Source organism: Raphanus sativus, chromosome 9 (assembly GCF_000801105.2).
Source record: "Raphanus sativus cultivar WK10039 chromosome 9, ASM80110v3, whole genome shotgun sequence".
Lineage (NCBI taxonomy): Eukaryota > Viridiplantae > Streptophyta > Magnoliopsida > Brassicales > Brassicaceae > Raphanus > Raphanus sativus.
The window spans coordinates 4,146,413-4,168,695 of record NC_079519.1 but is presented as its reverse complement, the minus strand read 5'-3'; the positions used below and the strand labels follow the sequence as shown (position 1 = coordinate 4,168,695).

Sequence of the window (22,283 nt, the reverse complement as noted above, 5' to 3'; positions counted from 1 at the left end):
AGTGCTTTGTCCCTAGTTCTATAATAATTATTCAGTGGAGAGAAAATTGTTTTGATGTTGCAGGTTAGATGAGATGATGATTTTTAATATGTATAGTTTTATATTATGTATCAAAAATGATAACTTGTTATTTAAAATTCTCTAGTTATGTAAGGTTTATATTTTTCTAAAGATAAACATTGAAATATTATAAAAGACTTATCCAGTTCTATATTTTAAATCAATATATTTATCTTATTAATTTTGAAATTTTAACAACAGATAAAATTAAAACTAAACCTGGTCAAGATGTCTTTTTACAATTGGACAAGTGTAATTTTCATAAACAAATTAAATCAATGTATTTTTCAAATTTGAAAACATAAATAGGATATTTTCCTAATTATCCCAAAACTTAATGTTTTTTTATATGTATTAAAATTGATTTTAATATAAACAGAGAGAATATATTTTTATTATGGACACGAATAATTTAAGTATTTTTAATCAAATACATTGGTAACATTTGCGTGGCTCAGAAAAATCGGGAAAATACCGGTAAATGTATAAAGAATGTGAACAAGGAAAAAACACATGAAATAAAAGAAGCGGAGAGAACCAAATAATAATCGTCGTCAACAAAATAACCGTACAATTTCAAAAAAAAAAACGATCGGATAGTCTTTGGTTTTGGTTTCTGGGAGAGATGATGATTCTGCTCCCTGCTCCTCCTCCAATCGCCTCTTTTGCCGCCAATCCCGCCCTACTGCTATCTTCACCACCGTATCGGCCTCGGCGAAGAGACAACTCCGCCGTCGTTTCGGCTGCCTCGAGAGACGCAGTAGATAGCTTCACGAGTAAATCCGGTTACCTGTTCAATCTCAGCGCCGAAGAGGCAGATTCTTTGGCGGAGTACAGTTTCGCGAGGATCGATGCGATGTATAGGAAGAAGCCTCTGATTCTGCTCCGCCGGTTGGCTCAGATTGGGAGTACGTTTGGTTTCTGGTTTGGTCTTCGCTTGGCCGATGAGGCTCTCGATCGTTCTCAGCAAATGTTCAAGGTTCTTTCTCGAAATATAGTTGTGCTCTAGATTTAGATATGATGCTCTTTAACGTTTTCTCTTGATGGTTCGGATTAGGTACGAGCGGCGGAGCTTAGGAAGTTACTGGTGGAGCTAGGTCCGGTATGGTTTCTCTCCTTCTCTATGAGATTTAAGGCTCTGACTGGTAACACTGTTTATTTATGAATTGGAAATACTTAAGATAAATAAATATGCAGAGCATGAAAAACTGTGAATGTTTTTTTTATGATTAGATAAATTTTGCAAGGTATTAAAATATACTTGTGGAAGAATATAAATCATACAAAACAAATTTTCAAAATATTTTATAATACTAAAATACTTGGGGGATTGTGTTACCAATCAAAGCCTTAACTTACATATTCCTTTGGGGTTTCAATATCACATTGCTCATTACGAGTGTTCTTTTCTCTTGTCTTGTTTTCAGGCGTATGTCAAAATAGCTCAGGCCGTTTCATCTCGTCCCGTAAGTTGCTCCATCTGTAATCTTCAGGCTTTAATATAACATTGTTCACATCAGGTTTCATGAGCTTTGTGATTGTTGGTTCTATTAAGATATGGTTTTTGAATCATTGATAGGATTTGATACCGCCTGTATACTTGGATGAACTCTCCCTGCTACAAGATCAAATAACTCCTTTTTCAACCGAAGTTGCTTTTAATATGATAGAGGATGAACTTGGTCTTCCTATAGATGAGCTTTTCTCTGAGATTTCTCCGGAGCCTGTAGCTGCAGCCTCCCTTGGGCAGGTACACATAAGTCATGTTATTGAGGGTCTAAACCTTATCCTAGAGCTAGTTTTTTTATTCCCAGTCTATGTATGAGAGCTTATCCTATTATGTGGATCATACATTGGTCTACGTGTCAGGTATATCAAGCTAGGCTTCGTAGAAATGGAAAGGTTGTTGCTGTTAAAGTGCAGCGTCCTGGTGTACGAGCTGCTATTGCTTTGGACACTCTAATTCTGCGATACATGGCGGGTTTGATTAAAAAGGCTGGGAGATTCAACTCAGATCTCCAGGTGACGTTAAACTTGTGTAAATTGAGCACTTCCTTTGAACTGATTAATTATTGTCTTCTTTCAACATTACTCCACTTTTTGAACTTCCTTAGCTATGCAGAAGAACATTTAAATATGTTGAGACTTACTCTAGTATCCATTTCAGACGGTTCTAGTAGATTTTTTCTTTTAAATTGTTGGATAGAACTGGTTTCCACTATCTGAGAGAAACCCGTTCCAATGCTGAAGTGTGAAATTTCATTGCAGGCAGTTGTTGATGAATGGGCAACAAGTCTTTTTAAGGTAAATGATTCACCTCAAGTCATGTTTTGCGGACATTTTATTCAGACTAGTAGAGTATACTTTGCTTATAATAAAAAATGGTAAGTTCTTGATGCTTCTCTTCTCCGCCATTGAGGAAAGAGTGTCGCACTATTTTCCTTTGTGCAATCCTACCTTTCTGTTCCGTAAAAATGAAATTTGACGCTCTTAAGTTGATAGGGGAAAAAAAGATATTCTATTTCTAGCTACTATGTGAGTAACTGATAGATACAAACGATGATTATATAATGTCTTGAAAGATCTTTTTGATGGACTAGTAACTAGTTGTTGCATTTAAATTTTTTCTTGTTCGAGGAATATCTTAGAGCTTTATATTGAATACAGGTAAATCACATTGAATGCAGGAGATGGATTACTTGAAAGAAGCCCAAAACGGAATAAAATTTAGGTAAAGCCTTGCTAAGGTTTGAGTCTCGCCTGCCTTGTTTGATCGCCCACTTATGATATGGCTATGACGAGTCCATTGTATTCTCATTATAAATTATTGATCTGAGCTATAAATCATGTGATTTGTTGTTTAACCGTGGTATTTGCTCATCTAATTATTAAAATTCCTCTATAAGGGATTCTGTAAAGTAACATTCTCTATTCTTGAACAGGAAGTTGTATGGTAGCATCAAGGATGTCTTGGTTCCAAAGATGTACACAGAGTACAGTACCAGCAAAGTTCTTGTAATGGAGTGGGTGGAGGTATGCAGTTAGACGTTGGAAATAAAGAATCAATTTTCTGGTTTGCATCAAAGAGTTGTATATATTTCTTATGGCTTCCCTCAGTTAAAGGAGATTTTTTATTTCCGAAGCACATAATAGTTTCATGTACTCTACTTTCTCTATTGCAGGGTCAGAAGCTTGCTGAAGTTAATGATCTTTATTTAGTTGAGGTTGGCGTATACTGTTCGTTTAATCAACTTCTGGAGTATGGATTTTATCATGCCGATCCCCACCCTGGGAATTTTCTACGCACATACGATGGCCAACTTGCATATTTAGGTATTCCTCAATTTCAATACTAACTTTTTGGGTTATCAAGCTGCATTCCATTTGCCAGATTATATATAATATGTATAGTTGTTTCTTTGCTCAAAGAAAAGAGACTAGTCGCTGATGCTCTGGTGATAGATTCCACCTTTGTTTCAGCTAATCTATTTGATGATACAGTGAATTAATCAGAAACATGTACACCTATGTGACTTTTTACTCGGTGGTTTATTTTTCACATAGTACCACTGAAGTGGGGACTTTTCCTGCCCCTCTTGATGTCTAGAAAGTAAAGACAGATTTTGTTGTCCTGTGAAGTAACTTTTATTTGTAACTGATTGAAATTTTCGTTTGTTTTTCTTACAGACTTTGGTATGATGGGGGAATTTAGGCCAGAATTACGTGATGGATTCATGGAAGCATGTCTTCATCTCGTAAATCGTGACTTCAAATCGCTGGCTAAAGACTTTGTAACTCTGGGGTACTCTGGTCACTGGTGTCCATTATAATCTGAACTTTCAACTGTTGACATTTCCTAATCTCATCTGCACAACTTCTGTAGGCTTCTTCCACCGACAGCTGAAAAGGGCGCTGTGACGAAGGCTTTAACAGGTTTGTTCTGGCTTTTGGTTTGGGAAAAAGAGTGTTATTTTGCAGCTACATATTAGTATTAAAAACATATGTTGCGTTCTGAAACAAATGTCTTCTCTCTACAGACGTTTTTCAAGATGCAATTGCCAGAGGGGTTCGCAATATAAGCTTTGGTGACCTGTCTGGCGACTTAGGAAAAACTATGTAGTAACAGTTGTACTTAAACTAACACATACTACTCTACTTGCATATGTTATGTTTACTTATTAGATGCTGATACTCGTTTGTCAAACTCTCAGGTACCAATTCAAGTTCCGAATACCGCCCTATTTTTCTCTTGTTATCCGCAGGTACTATATATATTCGTTGTACAGTATAGTCATCCCGCCGTTTTGCTGGTATTATGGACATTCTTGTTTTGCGATGTTGAGAGTTCTTAAACTTTCTAAGAGCTTTTGCAGAAGATTGTAGGTCCAACTGGTCTATGTTATATGATTAATTTTAAATTATCCTACTTTTACTCTCAACCACGGCTTATGTGTGATTAGTATTTTTCTGTCTACTGAGACATAATATGCATGATTTCTTGTTCCTCACCTTGTATTCCCCAGCCTTGCTGTTTTGGAGGGCATTGCCATTGGTATTAACCCAAACTACAAGGTATTGGGCAGTACATACCCTTGGATTGCTAGGAAAATCCTAACTGACAGCTCTCCCCAGCTGAAAAGTTCTCTTCAATCTCTTTTGTACGAGGTACTAAACTATCTTGTCTAGTTAAACTGAACATCCTCTTTTTTCAGTCTGTTTCTTCCTGAACGTACCCTCCTTTATATGCGTCTCTTCCAGGAAGGTGTTTTCCGAATTGACCGTCTTGAGTCTTTGGTTACCGAGGTGAGCCTGGATTTAAATCGCCCTTCATTGTTTGTCTTTTTCTTGTACACTCGTGCTGTCAGTTTCTTTATCCTTGCTGCTGAGCTTGTGTATTTGGTTTGGAGTTGTGCGTATGATAGAGTTTGGATACTGATTCAATGACAAATTAGTCAGTAGACAGTTGAATAATTATACAAATAGCCTGAGAGCCAACCAAAGACTGTGAAATCTGCATGATGATTTGGATGAAAACTATAGAAAATACATCCTACTCTCGAGAAAGTCTATGGGTTTAGCTCTTTACAGAACAAAGAATAGTCGTTTGGTTTCTTATCATTATCTTCTTTCTTCAGTCTCTGAGGACAGAGACGGCATTGGTTCAGAACCCGGTGGAAGGCACGGACTCTAAGATCGTCATGAAGCAAATACTTGCTTTTACTTTCACAGAACAGGTATATATAAGCTGTAGTTTTTGTACTGCGAATCATAAACTAATGTTACAACTAATGAGATCTTGAAACTTTGAACAGGGTTCTTTTGTAAGAGAAATCCTTCTTCGAGAATTCGCTAAGGTAGGTATTTAAAAAAATGTGTTGTTTCCGCTGTTTGATCGAAGGGTTTTCCAACAAACTGACTGGCTTGACAAGCATATATTGAAATCAAATATCTATTGAACATTTATTCTTTGTTAAACAAAACGATTGCTTATTATCAATTTTATCTTACAGGGTCTTGATGCATTTGGATTGGCAACTTTGGACTCCTTCACATCTGTATCTCCATTTTCTGGCTCAAGGCCATTCAACTCCTTGACAGAAGAAGACATAACAAACCTAAGAACCTTCAATCGACTCATCTCGTTGTTCTCAGGGATGCGAGGGGATGAAGCTGTAAGCACAGTACGAAATCCTCTCTCTCTTTTTTTTTTGTATAATGTTGAAGTTCGATCGAATACGGTTTGTATATATTTGAAATGTTTGCGGCATCAATCTTGCAGCAAGTAAAAGCAACTAGTAAAAATGGGGAGGCACTCACACCTCAAGACGAAGCATCACTAGTCATGTATCAGCTTCCATCAGCTGAAGAGATGCTCCCGATTCTCTCCATCTTACCCGAGGTAACGTCTCTGCATAAGACATCCCTACATGTTTATTTATTTATAATTCGATATTAATTGTCCTGGCTTCTTTTTTTGGGGTGGTGTTGGAATGAATGTTGCAGCTTCCGCAAGAGTCGCAACAGCGGTTGCTTCAGTTGCCAGGTGACTTGGTTGGAAGATTGGTGTCTCGAGCTTTCGCTAGAACCATTCGTAGGATGTTTCTTTGATGTCGTCCGATTACATCAATGCATTTAAAGAATTCTTAGTACTTTATAACAGTACTGTAGTATATACATAATCTCCATTGTCACATGAGTTATTTCTTTATATATTTTTATGAGAATCATACTGTCCGTTGAGTTAGTCGTAGTTCTTGTGTACTGAAGAAATAAGATGTTTTTATTCACTGTAGTAGTGAAAATCTTCACCAATGGCCAAACGAGTGTGCACAGGAACGAACGGAGGAAAAGTTAACTTAAAGCAGAAGCAAAGACCAAGATAAAAGACTGAGATGTTGTCTACGAATCATTTACATATCCTTCTGAATTATATTTTTTTAGCTTCTAATATCTATTTCTTAGAACAACCTCAATGAGGATTTTTCAAATTCTAAAAATACATAAAAGGAAATATTTTTGGTTGGATTTCTCATAATTTTCAGACATCCATACTTAAATACTAATATATATATATAATTCTTAGAACGATCCAATGGAGGTTTCTCAACATAAAATTCTTGAAATACATATATATGTATATATAAATATTAGCATCTAACTGTAAGAATCTAAAAATTATATGAAAATCCAATGTATATATTTTTGTTGAGATATTTTCTGTTGGATTTTCCATAAACTGGTAGACAATTTTTCAGGTTTCCTCGATTATATTTTGCACTATAAGTGGTTTTAATGGTCCGTGTAGTCAGAGAACGGTGTGCACAGTGTACATAAAGTGAAACAATGAAGTAAAAGGAATGAGATATAGTGAATAGGCAACACCACCATTGTCACCTAATGTGAGTGGCTAGACAACCGGGACAATAGCTTCCATTGTCATACTCATATGTTGGTTATGCCGGTGTTTACTGATTCTGAACATCCCTTTGGCTAAATTTCAGCTTCACAACCTCGAGGAAAAAACACTTGAAAGTAAATCCCGATCATCATAGTGGTCAGTGGAATCTTGCTTCAACAGTTTCTTCGATTACCAAAAAAAGAGTGTACTTAGTATAAACAATACTAGATCATGACCCGCTCGACCGAGCGGGAGTCAATTTTCTTTTTTATCTTTGTTTTTACTAAATGTTATATATGATCGCAATGTGTATTAATATAAAATTTTGATAAATAACAATGTGTACTAATGTGTTTAAATAAGCAATGTGTTTAATTACTAAATCTGATTTTTAAAATTTATGATAACGTAAAGTAGATTTTCTTATATTATTTAAAATATATAGTGCTATATATTTTGTATTTTCAACATTTATTATACAAAACTTACATTGGGGTATTATTTATATGAAAATATGTGTAACATAATATATTTATATATTATATAAACATATGCACATCCGCACGGGTTTTATTTTTAAAATATATTCTATATTGTTTAGTTTTATGTAGTATCGAGTTTGTATAATTCAATTTTGTGTTTAAAGAACAATATCAAAACTGTCTTTCGTATGTAAAATAACACTTTGCAAGCGCGAGTTGTATTATTTTATTGTAACACAAAATTTATATAAAACTTATGTTTTTTGTACATTACGAAATTTAATTTTTTAAAATAATTATTACGTAATTTCAAAGTGAATTTTTATCTCCAAAGTCTAATATATTTTGTGTGTAATGGTTCAAAGCATTTTCGATATATATTATATTTTCAGTTTGGTTTGTTTTTAGTATTATTGTATAAGTATAATACTATACAATATTACTATTTTCTATACAATATATGAAGCTATGTGTTATTTGTTTTAGAAAGTAGATTAGGCCCAATGTAGTTAAAAGAATAGTCATATTTTTATGTATATGTCTATGACTTATCTACTTAATGTTATTAGTACTAATAAAATTAATATGGCCAATGAAAGTATACTGATAAATTTATAATGAATTGTATAGGGTAATTATAGTGCAATTAATATTTTTAGTATTCTTAGTATATATCTTATCTAAATCGACATGTAATAAATGTAAAAATCATATATAGAATATAGACAAAAAGAAAAACTGTATTTAAGGAAATACATCAATGCAAAGTTAGACTATGGTACGTATTATATATAAAGAATGTGACATTTAATTTAAATATATGAGGTCCACCAGGCCTACTCAGAAAAAGTAGGACCGACCCTAAGATATTTAAGAAAATGTATGCGATATTTTGAAAATTTCAGCTAAATTTTTGGGGGGTAAATTTAAGATTTTAAAGTGATTTTTAAGAGTTATTATCTATGTAATTTTTAAAAAAAAAATTAAAAGTTTAAGACCAATATTTCATTAGGTTTGGCTCAGTACCGACCACGAGAAGAACTCAGCTACGTTTTTTTAACTCTAGTCACGCTTGGTTAGGTTTCATCGAGTCTCTAACCAAAGCCATTTTTAAAACCGATTTGCCATTTGATTGGTTCTATCAACCATCATAAGAAAAATAGAAAATAAATTTTCATCCACATAAGAGATGGTCAACATCTCAAAACAACGTTTATCTAATGAAAAACAGCTGTACTATTTTTATAGCATATAGACAAGCAAACATATTTTAACTTTTAATGTGCTTATCTCTATCTATTGAGGTCATGCTATGATTTGAATGTTTCTTGCATAATTGTATTTGGTTGAATTTGAATTTGACTAAGTTCCTCCGTTAACATATTTCGTACAACTTAAAAGACCGGTTCAACTATAAATTCAAAAAATTTGACTAGGATGAATCATTAGTTAACTTGCTGGTGCAAACTATCGACCATACCATGCACTGGTACATAGACGTAACTTACTACTAATTTAAAACTGGCGCCTTACACAAAATAAATATTATATATGTTATTTTTACATACCATTATTTATTTTAGAAAAACTGTTAAAAATACCACAAGTTAAATACTAAAAACACAGATATATATATATAGTAGATTTTTGATACGGCCCTAATCATATGGTTATATAATCATTTATATCTTCTTATATCAAAATTCTAAATCATTGATAAAAAAAATTAGTATGGGATATTTAATAATTTATTATCATTCTTAAAAATCGATGATAATTTCAAAATTAAAATATTAAGTTCTCAATATTTGTTCAATGTTAATTTTAAAATTAAAATGTATTTTAAACACATTATATAACTATGTATATTTTATTTAAGGAAAAAGAGAAAATATTAAATGTAGATTATTAATAATTTTATAGTTAATTTAACAAAAGTATAATATATGTTTAGATTAAAAGGCCCTAGAACTTGATCCACCAATTCCGTGTGGGTATTATTTTTACTTTTATAAATAAATACTTATTTTTCATAATTAATGATATAAATTTTATTATGTACAATATAACTAATTGTATATTATAATATTTTCTAAAATTATAGTCATATAGTGTGAATACGCTAATTTAATTTATTGTTTCAAATTATTATTTATATTGATTCTTCTTTATAATATATATTAGTAAACTAAGAAGATTAATAATGATATTTTATATTGTTTTATCTAAGAGATGAAGAATGGTATTTATATATTGTGTTTCACAACTCTTTTTATTTCCCAATACAGTTGAAAACAAAATATTTTATATTTATGTTAGAAACAATTACGGGATGCTATATGTTTGTTTTAAATGACAAAAGATAATTAATGTTGATATCTAGGAATATTTAAAATTTCAGTAGCAGAATCTGTAATTTTTTTTTAAAATTGTATGTATGGTTAATTCATATTTATATTTCAATTTTAATATAATAGATTTTAATGATGACATGTGTCATTCTTCAAATGTTGTATTGTTTTTCAAATAATATATAAGATTACTTGTCAAGAAACTTTCAACAATGAGAAAAAAAAGATTCCTCACATTTCCATTTTTACAATTCTTTGAAGTACTTTGTTGTGGTAGAATAGAATGGTGATGTGGGAAGAGTTCGTGAGTGATGAGACGATGGGCACTATAGCTCCCATTGTTGTCTATTGGATTTACGCTGGAGTTAACCAGTTTCTTAGCCCTTGTTTACATAAGTTCCGGCTTCACACCCTTGATGAAGAGCATGAAAAAAACGTAGTACCGATCATCACAGTGGTCAAAGGAGTTTTACTTCAACAGCTTCTCCAGATCTTAATTACCCAACTTGGATTTTTTTGTGAGTCAATACTATTTATATGCATTTCAAGAAAATGATATTTGCATTATGTAGTTCATATTTTTTGCGATTAACATGAAATTAATTACGCCGTTTTGGAGTTCATATACTTTGATGATGTGAGAGATTAATGTGGAAGCATACTAAATTGAAGACAGACCTTATTTATATTTAGAAATGAATAGATTATATACGTTCAATAAAAAGTCATAGATGTCTGCTAGGGGATAGGAGAATAAGCTAGTGATTAACCAAACCTGTTTATATCATGTAAAGCAAACCGATGATAAACTAATAGATGCAAAACCATTGGTCAAAATGGTTTTTTTTTTGTTCTTTTGTAGATTACTTCCTATCTTGGTTTGAAATTGCGCAAAGCGAGATGAAGCAAGGAGGCTGGGGGCTTAGCGCTTAGCGCTATGGCGCCACATTGCCAGCGCCTTGTGTACTTGCAACACAAAGGTACTCTGCAAACCCATATCTATATATATATTACGTAAACAAGAATCAGGAATGCTAGGACATGAACTAAAAACACCAAATCCATAAATAAAACTCAAACGTTCATATAGGAAGAAACCAAATGAAAAAATACCAGTGTTAGTACAACATAAATAAACATCGAATGAGAAAAAGCTATTGAGTATGTACAAGACATGATCATAAACTTATATTACAGAAAAAGGCTACTGACTTTAGAAGAAGAAACTATGATATAAACAAGTAATTAGAAGAAGCTACTGACGTAAAGAAGATGATAGGCTAGTGATAAGCTAGTGACCTAAAGAAGATGATAAGCTACTAATCAACTACAACCTTGCAAATGATAAGCTATCTGTAAGTTCAAGAGAAGAGAAGCTAATATAAGAGAAGAAATATTAGGGTTAGTGGGATTGTATCCTAGCTTAGTGGGAAATCTACACAATTAGGTGAATTAGGGTTACACTCATTTACATGCCTATAAGGTGAATGAAATCTTATTTTTTGGTACAGGTACAACAAAGCGGCGTTTTTACCGCTTTAGCAAAATAACAAAAGCGAGGAAAAGCGACGTAAAGCGAGGGTTTTATGTAAAACGCCTGGCAATGGGGTCCCTTGGCGATGAGGTCCTCGCCACAAGGCGCTTAGCGCCATGGCGCCAAAAATGCTTGCTTTTTCAAACCAAGCTTCCTATACAGAGGAAACCTCAAAGCCAACGGTACAACCGTCAGTACCAATCCAGATCCTTCAGATATTACTAGCCGAGTTTTTCTTGGGTTCACCCCCTGTGGTGAATCTCTAGGTCCACCAGCCTATCACAATTTGCCATGTCATCTTCAATTTCTGTAAAAAAAAAAACAAAATCACTACTTATTGCAAAATAAAAAACGGAAAAGCAGAAAATAGAAAACATTGTTAACGGCGTCAAGTGATCGTAGCCCTATTTCCTCCGTCGTCGTTGGTAATGTTGTTTCTTCTGATTCATTCATGGCTTTTCTTCTCCTTTTCATGGTTTTTTTTTCTTGAATCTCTTTAAGTTGATATATAATTTTGCACGAAGGTCTTCCGGAATCACCAGGTATCATACGTCTGTGATCAAATTTCTTATGCTTGAGAAATTTACATGGGGAATCTCAGAGACTTGCTTGTCTCTCAACGATCTCAACCCATTGGTCCAATACCTCCAAGGTAATAATAACATGAATCTTCACTGAGGGATTGGTTTTGGACTCTGTTAACTAAGTGTGTTTTGTTTCTATGTTTCAGTCTTCTGTTAACTAATTGCCTCCACTAACTCTAACTCTGCATCCAGCAGATCACACTGGTAAAAAGACACTGAAAATATTATTTTCTGTTACACAATATGTTCTCTGACCCATGCTAATGGGCATTCAAGATCAATACTCTGTTGCCGAAGCGTTATTGGTGAGGGACTGGCAAGCTCTCTCTCGATCTCGTAATCAAAACATCTCCCTCCTAAGGGCAACGCTAAGAGATTTGACTCAAAGATCAGACGCTACAGAGTTGGACACTTTCTTTTGGGGACCCCCTAATAACAATTCAGAAAGCTTCTCTACAAAGAAACAAAAAGAATTTCTCCGGCCAAGAGCTGCAGCTAAGGATTGGTCAAACAGTTATCAAAAAAAAAAATGTTCTCTGACCTTAACTTAATAAACAGTATGATTCGAGTATCTATCACTTGGTTTATTGTTTGTCCTTCGTGATTGAACATGATGGGTTATTGTGTTGAATGTTTTGTTGATAAAACTTTTATGGCCTTCATCAATGTTCTATGGTGGTACCCTGTGTTTTACACTGATTGGTCTGTTTATGACACCAAGATCAAGGAGCAAGTTGGTGTTTACAGGTCCTTCAAGATCAGCCGAAACCCTTTTCAAGTAAGTTTTCAAAAGATGCTAGGGTGGATTGGTTTGTTTTGTCGAATAAGACCATCTGACACATGTTTGAAAAATGTGGACTATAGATGCATCTCACCTGAACAAGTCCTTGTACAATACGCCAGATTAAGTGTGAATCCGTCTTTACCTTTAATTGATTGTGTTGTCAATGAAATCAACGGTACATGGGCTAGTTAGGTGCTGTGCAACATCAACGATAAATAATTCAGTTTCAACCTTCTTCTCAAGAAAGTAATACAAAAATACAAAAAAGAAGAGATTCAATGTTTGGTTGTCCAAATAATCTTTTATCAAAAAAATGAAAAACATAAAAACATGTGACCCTATGAACTATCGCCATAATTTTTGTCAAAGTCCTTCGATGAACCATCACCATAATTCTTGACCACTTCCTGCAAATTAAAAAAGAATGTTTAAAAAAAATGGAACTTAAGTATAAATAACAAACAAAATATTTACCTGAAGTAATTGCGAGAAAAATGATCCACTGGGTAATGTCGGATTGGTGGCAGCAACATATACATGGGTACTAGCAGTACGAGTTGGTTCCTGAGTCATTTATCAAATTTGTAAATATTGACATATAACTAAACTATACATACTAGAAATTAAAAAAAATTACCTGAGGTATTTGGGAGACAAATGACTCATTATGTAAGATCGGACCGGTGGTAGCAAAAGATAACTGGGTATCAGGAGTAGGAGTTGATTCCTGGAAAATTTATCAATGTATCCAATGATTAGTATATACATATATTGATTAGTCACATTTCAACGAAAATTGACATAAACCAAAAACTAATAATCAATACCTGAAATGATAACTTTTTTTTTGCTTTAGCCTTACTTGAAGATTTTGATGTACCACGATTTTTTGTTTCGAGAATACCTTTAAATCGACCATGGGGTCCATTTTTTTGGTTCTTTGGACGTCCACATGGATTTTTCCTTTTAATTCCACATACATTTGGAACATCTTCTTCTTCTTCCTCTTCTTCCACAAGTTTATCCTCTAAACTATGGGGCATCCACTTATCAGCTCTCACAAGTTCCTTTTTCTTTTCCTCCAGTTTTTTCAGCAACTCAATCGCATCTTTATCTGCACACAGTGTCAGTTCTATATGTTCAGCAGCAACAGATGCAATCTCACGGAAAGTACGACAAATATGGCTATATCGTTTTCCAATCGATTGCTTCACTGCTTCATTAGATGTCTCTGAATGATAATAAGATATTGTTCGTGCTTTTGCCTCTTTACTCCATCGATTCAAAATGTAAGTAGGTGGAATTCTTCTAACATTCTTTTTGTCCAACACTTTCAATGCATGACGGCATAAGATCCCAGCAAATGAAAACTTCATGCAACTACAATCTATCTTTTGGTTGGCAGCATCATACCTAACCAAATGCTCTTGTGCAACACCACGATAAGATACACTGTATTCATACACCATCTCAGATTTACTGGTCTTTTTTGCAACATAGTCACCGATGACTGTGTATTCCTTTTGGAACAAAGTAAACACTTCTGGTGTATACACTTCTTCTGCATGCTGCAACATCTCTACAGAAGCAACTAATACCGGCGAAGTATGCATCATGCCGAAGTCAACAACTAATTCTTTATATCGCCTATCATCCAACACTCTCTCATAGTGTTTAAAGAAGGTCAATAAGTCATAACTGCGCTTCAAGTATCTTTTCAAAATGCTATTCATACTTTCGCTTCGCTGTGTGCTCACCATATCAGCTGTAAAAGTATGACGTCCATATACCATTGCCCATTTTTCTTTCACCTCAAACAAACTCTCCAGCCATTTATTCTCTGTCAGCTTATGCTTACTGAGCATATCATTCCACGCCAATAACCAATCTTCTTCTTCCTCATGGTCATATACGCAGTTGCCAAAGTCCATGGCAAATTGGTCTGGTCCGTGAAATATACGACTCAAATTCTTTGCAGCATTTTGGTAAATATGCCAGACACATAACCTGTGTTTTGTTTCTGGAAATACTTTCAGTATTGCATTCGCCATTGCTGCAGACTGGTCTGTAAGAATTGTTTTCGGTTGTTTTCCAGACATTGCTCCAAGAAAAGTCTCAAAAAGCCACTTAAAAGACTCAGTGGTTTCATCATATAAGAGAGCAGCTCCGAAAACAACTCTTTGCTTATGATGGTTTACCCTGACAAATGGAGCAAACGGTCTATCATAATCATTGGTCTTATAGGTTGTGTCAAAACAAACAACATCTCCAAAGAGATTGTAATCGCTTATAGACCGATCATCTGCCCAGAAGATATTAGTGATCATATCATCCTCATCAAGTTGCATTGAGTAGAAAAATGAGGAATTTTCTTCTTTCTTTTTCTGAAAGTATTCTAAAACTGCTCCAGCATCTCCCTTTACCATTTCTGCCATCCGTTTACGATATAAGTAATTGCGATAGTCTTTATCCAAAAAACCAAGATTTTCTCTCCCTCCAACTTCTCTGCTCATCATTTCAATGGTTGCTTTTGCTGAAATTCCTGACATCTCAGCATCATCAGCATGTTGTTTTTGAGAAACAGTGACTGTTCGGTTTCCTTTCAGCAAATGCTTCATAGGTGTCCTCACTAAATCATGGTTGTGATTCCGGTCAAAAGACACAATCTTATATCTTCCGCTACTCTGAAGGTAACAAGCCATATGAGCTTTACAACCACACCTTGTGATAGGTCGGGTAAAAGATCTATTAACCTTAGGCTCCTTCCTAACCCCCTCGTTTGAGCATACATAGAGAATCCTTACCACCTTTTCATTTTTTTTGGTCCTCCTTTGTTTTCTTATGTTGAAACCATGATTGCCTGCATACTTACTATAAGCCATATGCGCAGTATCTTCAGAACTAAACTCCATTCCAACATAAAGTTCATCTTTCTTCTCATTAACATTGTCTGCTTCCAAAGCATCAATATCTTCAGTATCAAGTTGATCATCTTTGTTGGCTAGTTCATATTCTTCCTCAAATTCACTGAGTAAAGCGTCGTCTTCACTGATTAAAGCATAGTTTTCCTCAGACAAAAACTCAACCGACTTTTTACTGAAATCACCCGAGACTTGTAAACTAGATCCACACTGACCATCAAGAACAGCTTTTTGACCATTTAGTTGAATATTCTCCATTGAAATCTGCACTAACAAATTTTAATATTACTATATTTATATTTTAGAGCATATGTTAGTTAAATCTAAACTATATGTGCTGTGTTTTCTTGAGGCAGCCTCACTTTTCAGAACAGACGCAACATAGTAAAACACACAACATCAAGACAATTAAAAAAATTATAATCAACCCACGATAATACTAATACTAGAAAAAAGCAGGAAGAGTATGCAAGCCACGTCATAGAAGGTTTATGGTGGTATATACACGTCTAATGCATGTCACCAAATGGTGCTTATTGAATAATAAATGAGACTTACCGACACTGTGATTCCACACAAGAAGATCAAAATAATAATTTGAAGGCGGCCTCCCAAAACAGCAACTGATCTAAGCTGAGAAAAAGGTCCCTAAAAACTTTCAAATAAACATTACATCAAAAACGAAACTTTCAATTAAACAAAGACGTTGATCTCACCTTAGCAGTGGAGAATTCTAGAGCCAATGTGAAGCACAGAAATACCACACCAAATTGAGTGAATGTTTCCACCTACGTACCAAAACGAAATCATAATATGTAAGATAAAGTCAAAAAAAATCTTTGCAGAATTCTTCCTGATTTTGAGAATTTAGTATGTAGCAGAAAATGCATTAAACGCAAAGGGATGATCCGAGAATTTATGTTTTTATGTATGATCCGAGAATTTATGTTTTTATGTATGATTGACTCTTGATTCTTTCAGCCACTTGGGATCAACAGTAATGTTTCGTAAAAATAAAAGAGTAGTAAACAAGATATGATATTTCAATTAGATAGCTTGGAGATCAAACATAATGTAATCACTAATCAAATACGTTCTCTTAGTATCAAGTCATAACGATAATCAAGTATGATCAAACAGAACCTTCTCAATTGAATCAAGATGACAGCAGAGGAGGAAAAGAGGCTTTCCGTGAGTAACACTCTTTTAACTCTACACAACACCACTCCTTGAATTTTCTTCTCTACTTACTCCACGGATTCACCTAATAAAAATCATTCAAGCTTTAGTTTATTTAGATGAACCGTATTGAGTAACTAAAAAGAGAACAAGAGAATTTGACATGATTAGAAATATCTAAAAACTCTAAACTTACGATTTTAGGGTTGAATCAGAAGAACCAGGTCAGCAACGAGAGAGAAGAATAGGGTTAAATCACAAAAATCACCTGAGGCCGTAAAGTATTTTTGCTTCTTTTTTTTTCTTTTTTGGAGATAACCGCCGATTGTTTTTTTTTTTTTTCTACAGAAATTGAAGATGACATGGCAAATAGTGATAGGCCGGTGGACCTAGAGGTTCACCACAGGGGGTGAACCCAAGAAAAACTCTTACTAGCCATGTTCATATTCGACACGTGTCAGTACTTCGTCCACCGTTACATGCACCACAACAAGTTCCTCTACTGCCACGTCCACTCGCACCACCACCGCCTCGTCGTCCCTTACCCGGTCGGTGCTCTCTACAACCATCCGGTGGAAGTCATAACCGACATGCTCGGCGGAGCCGCTGCGTTCTTCGGGTCGGGGATGACGCCGAGAACCAGCGTTTGGCTCTTCTGCCTCATCACCGTCAAGAGCGTAGACGATCACTGCGGTCTACGGCTCCCGGGGAACTTGCTCCACGTTCTGTTCAAGAATGACGGCGCTTATTAAAGGAACCAGAAACAGAGTATAGGACTTACTTAGCAATGAAGTCTGAATGATTCGTGTGTTATTCATCATAAAAGAAGTACAAAGGTTTATATAGGAACCTTGCACATTGATAACAAAACAAGAAAGCCGAGATTGCAGGAAACAAAAACGTAACAACTACGCAACTACTTGAAACAGAAAAGACCAATTCAAACTCCTAGAAAATAGCTTGACTTATTCAACTTCAGACCTTGTCAATATCCAACAGATTCCTCCCCTTAAACTGACCAGTCTCCCATCATCAGTTTAACCTCTTGATTACTGAACTCCAAGCTGGAACCTAAGCTTCTCATACTGATCCAGTTTGATAGGCTTGGTCATGATGTCTGCAACTTGATCATTTGTACCAACGAACACCAGCTTCATAACACCTTCATTTGACAAATTTCGCAAGTAATGATACCTGACATCAATGTGTTTTGTTCGACGATGCATAACTGGATTCCTTGAGAGCTTGATGGCTGAACTGTTGTCACACATGATATCAATGCTTCCATCTTCCATCACACCAAGTTCCTGCAACATTCCCTTTAACCAAACCAGATGACACGCAGAGGAAGTTGCTGCTACATACTCAGCTTCTGTAGAGGACAAAGTGACTATGGCTTGCTTCCGTGAACTCCAACAGATGGCTGCGCCGTTTAGTAGAAAAACATATCCAGAGATGCTCTTTCTATCATCCAAATCACGAGCATAGTCACTGTCTGTGTACCCAATCAGCTCCATCACTTGCGATCTCTTGTAGAAAATCCCAAACTCCAACGTTCCCTTCAAGTACCTTAGAACTCTCTTGGCTAACAGAAAGTGTTCTTCCTTTGGATCAGACATGAAGCGTGCAATCAAACATACCACAAACATCAAGTCTGGTCTTGTCACAGTAAGATACATTAGACACCCAACCAGTTGCTTGTACACCGTTGCATCAGCCATTCTGCTTCCTTCTTTTGAAATGACTGTCCCTGGGACAATCGGATTCTTCACTGAATTACAGCTCCACATGTTGAACCTTTCAAGAACTTCCTTTGCATACTTCTTCTGGCTGATGTGTATTCCTTCACTGCTCTGATGCACTTCTACTCCAAGGAAGAACTTCATTTTCCCCATATCAGTCATCTCAAACTCCTTTTGCATTGAAGACTTGAACCCCGTACACATGTCTTCATCGTTTCCTGTGTAGATTACATCATCAACATACACACTGACCAACAAGAGCTTGCTTCCATCGTTCTTGAAGAACAAGGTATGATCATAGCTGCTCTTCTGGAAACCTTCTCGCCTAAAATAGGTCTCCAACCTGCTGAACCATGCTCTTGGTGCCTGTTTTAGGCCATACAAGGCCTTTTGCAGACGGTAGACCTTGTCTTCCTCCCCTGCTCTGATATACCCTTCAGGCTGATCTACGTACACCTCCTCCTTCAGTTCTCCATACAAGAAAGCACTCTTGACATCTAACTGATAGATGGGCCATCCACGTTGAGCTGCTACTGCTAGAAGACTTCTGATTGTGTCCCAACGAGCAACCGGTGCGAAGACTTCAGTGTAGTCTACACCTGCAGTTTGAGAATACCCTTTGGCTACCAGACGAGCCTTGCACTTCTCCACCTTGCCTTCTTCATTCAGTTTCGTTTTGTAGACCCATTTGACTCCAATCTTCTTTGCATGAGGTGGCAAGTCCACAAGCTCCCAAGTATGATTCTTTTCAATGGCGTGCATCTCCATCTCCATCGCATCTTTCCATTTTTTTTCTTTAGCAGCATCATAGTAAGTTGAAGGATCATCATTGCATATATGAAAAGCAAATGATACCCACTGTTCTTCTTCTTCTCCGCTTACAAAGTCACGCATCCAAGATGGCTGCTTCCTCGTTCTCCTTGATGCTTCTCCCTGAGCACTTGTTTGAGTCTCTTCTCTTGGTGACTCAACATTTTCTCCTGTCTCTGCAACCACATCAACTTCCTCTGCTGCATCGGTTTCTGTCTCTGCAGCTTCAGCGCCTTCTTCTTCTTCTTCTTCAATGTTTTCTTCTACATCGGTTTCTTCTCCCTCAGAGACTCCCTCATCTTCCCATGATAGCTCATTTTTCTCTGATGATGTTAGACTCCAATCCCACTTGGCGTCTTCTTCAAAGATCACATCTCTGCTTACAGTAATCCTCTTAGTGTCAGGATCATACAAGCGATAGGCTTTAGACTCATCACTGACTCCAAGCAAGACGCACTTGTGACTGCGATCATCCAACTTGATTCGTCTCTGCTCTGGAATGTGGACATGAGCAATCGAGCCAAACACCCTGAAGTAATCAACTTTAGGTTTGATTCCTGACCACCTTTCTTCAGGCACTTTGTCTTTGATTGCCTTTGTGAAGCTTCTGTTGAGAACATGTGCTGTCCATCGTGCTGCATCTGGCCAGAAAGTCCTCGGCATCTCCTTCTCAGACAGCAAACATCGAACCATATTCATGATGGTTCTGTTTCTCCTCTCAGCTACCCCATTTTGCTGGGGAGTGTAACCCGCCGTTAGTTGCCGTTTGATGCCATGATTTTTGCAGAAAGTGTTGAAGCGAACTGAAGTGAACTCCCCTCCCCTATCTGTTCTTAGACCTCGAATCACTGTCTTAGATTCTTTCTCCACAGAGCTCTTGAAGAGTTTGAAGGTTTCAAACGCTTCTGACTTTTCAGTAAGAAAGTATATCCATGTCTTTCTTGAAAAATCATCCACAAGTACCAGCAAGTATCGCTTCCCACTGTGAGATGTTGGTGTGATCGGCCCGCAAAGATCAGAGTGAATCATCTCCAGCTTCTCTGTTGCTCTCCACTTGCTCTTCTTAGGAAACTTTCCTCTTTGTTGTTTCCCAATGTTGCAGACAGTACAGACTCTGACTTCGTCCTTTAGACATGGTAATCCCTTTACCATATCCTTCTTCTGCATGAGATGGATGAACTTGTTGTTGAGATGTCCATACCTTCTGTGCCAGAGTGTCCCCAAATCTTCTTCTTCCATCTTAAGACACGCCTCTGATCTTGGCTTCTTCTTGGCAAAGAGCAGGAACATGCGATTGACCGTCATCTTACTCTCCACAATCAGACCTCTGTGGTGATGATAGATCTTGCATACACCGTTCTTTATCACGATTGCCAATTGTTTCTCCTGTAGTTGTCCAATACTCAACAAATTGTTGGTCAGATTTGGAACATAGTAGACATCAGTTACCACTTGTGTCAGTCCTTCTACTTCAAACCTGATGTTTCCTTTCCCTTGTACAGCCATCCTCGAACTGTTTCCCAACCGTACTGAGTGTCTGAAACTTTCATCTAGTTCTGTGAACCAACTCTTTTCTCCTGTCATGTGATTCGAACAACCAGAGTCAAGGAACCATACACCCTTTTCTTCATGGCGACTCATGTCAACATGAGCCATTAGGAGAAGCTCTTCCTCTTCGTCAAACTCAGCATAGTTGACTCCTTTCTCCTGACTAGTACACTCAAACTGGTAGTGTCCTTGTTTTCCACATTTGTAGCAAATGATGGCAGATCTGTTCACAAACGACCTTCCTCTTCCTCTTCCCCTCTGGCCGCTTCTTCCTCTTTGTGAACTCCATCTTCCTCTTCCTCGAGCGTTCCTTGGCTCGTTCTCCACTTGAAGAACTTGTTCTTCACTTCTCTTCTCGGTCACCTTTCCTTCATGAATCTGCAGTGATGCCTGCAGTTCATCCACCGTGAGATTGTCGATATCCTTCGACTCCTCAATGGAACAGACCACAAAGTTGAAATTCTCCGTGAGACTCCTGAGAATCTTTTCAACAATCTTCACATCATCCATGGTCTCACCACAGTTCCTCATGTCATTGGCTACCTCCATAACTCTCTCAAAGTACTTCGCCACTTCTTCTCCAGCTCTCATCTCCAAGGTTTCAAAAGTTCTTCGAAGCCTTTGGAGTTGCGCACGTTTCACCCTAGCGCTCCCTTGATGTTTAGTCTTCATGGATTCCCATAACTGTTTGGCTGTCTCCTTTTGGGTTATGGTCTTCAGTATGCTCTTGTCGATCGACTGGAACAGGTAGTTCTTGGCTTTGAGATCCTTGAGTGTGGCTTCTTCAAGCGCCTTCTGCTGCGCTGGACTTGGAGTTACGATTCTCTGCAACTCTTCGAAACCGGGATCAATAATGCTCCAGTATTCCTTGGAACGGAGAAGATTCTCCATGAGCATGCTCCAATGATCATAGTCCCCATCAAACTTTGGAACGGCAGGTGAAGTGAATTTTGCAGCGTCTGTCATCTTCTTTGCTGTGTTTTCCTGTTTGAACACACAATGAGTTCTGCTCTGATACCAAATAAAGGAACCAGAAACAGAGTATAGGACTTACTTAGCAATGAAGTCTGAATGATTCGTGTGTTATTCATCATAAAAGAAGTACAAAGGTTTATATAGGAACCTTGCACATTGATAACAAAACAAGAAAGCCGAGATTGCAGGAAACAAAAAACGTAACAACTACGCAACTACTTGAAACAGAAAAGACCAATTCAAACTCCTAGAAAATAGCTTGACTTATTCAACTTCAGACCTTGTCAATATCCAACACTTATCACGACGTCCACCACCAGGTCCACCACCAGCTTAGACGGTCCGGAGGAGGGTTCGAGGTTAGGATGATGAAGAAATGTTCGTAATTAATTTGCATGTAATTAGCGTTTATCAT

General features: G+C 36.5%; 2 protein-coding genes across 4 annotated transcripts; both read left to right on the top strand.

Moving 5' to 3' along the window:
* Nucleotides 1–593: 593 nt before the first annotated feature.
* Nucleotides 594–6,304, top strand: LOC108824414 (uncharacterized aarF domain-containing protein kinase At1g71810, chloroplastic). Of its 3 annotated transcripts, none has more exons than XM_018597837.2 (20): nt 594–1,039; nt 1,118–1,162; nt 1,488–1,526; nt 1,640–1,810; nt 1,930–2,082; nt 2,329–2,364; nt 2,748–2,791; nt 3,003–3,093; nt 3,243–3,393; nt 3,748–3,862; nt 3,944–3,993; nt 4,098–4,176; nt 4,272–4,322; nt 4,584–4,725; nt 4,819–4,863; nt 5,196–5,294; nt 5,373–5,414; nt 5,571–5,732; nt 5,840–5,959; nt 6,064–6,304. In XM_018597837.2, the coding sequence occupies exons 1-20, from the start codon at nt 686–688 to the stop codon at nt 6,166–6,168; spliced, it is 2,094 nt and encodes a 697-aa protein (XP_018453339.1). In that variant the 5' UTR covers nt 594–685; the 3' UTR covers nt 6,169–6,304. The 3 variants fall into 3 exon arrangements, with proteins under 3 accessions (XP_018453339.1, XP_018453338.1, XP_056849702.1); XM_018597836.2 differs by having other exon boundaries at nt 5,571–5,741; XM_056993722.1 differs by lacking the exon at nt 1,488–1,526 and having other exon boundaries at nt 5,571–5,741.
* Nucleotides 6,305–10,074: 3,770 nt separating this feature from the next.
* LOC108824540 (very-long-chain aldehyde decarbonylase GL1-9-like) lies at nt 10,075–22,254 on the top strand. Its single transcript, XM_018597972.1, has 4 exons — nt 10,075–10,309; nt 11,476–11,565; nt 17,229–17,537; nt 22,166–22,254. The coding sequence occupies exons 1-4, from the start codon at nt 10,075–10,077 to the stop codon at nt 22,252–22,254; spliced, it is 723 nt and encodes a 240-aa protein (XP_018453474.1).
* Nucleotides 22,255–22,283: the final 29 nt, after the last annotated feature.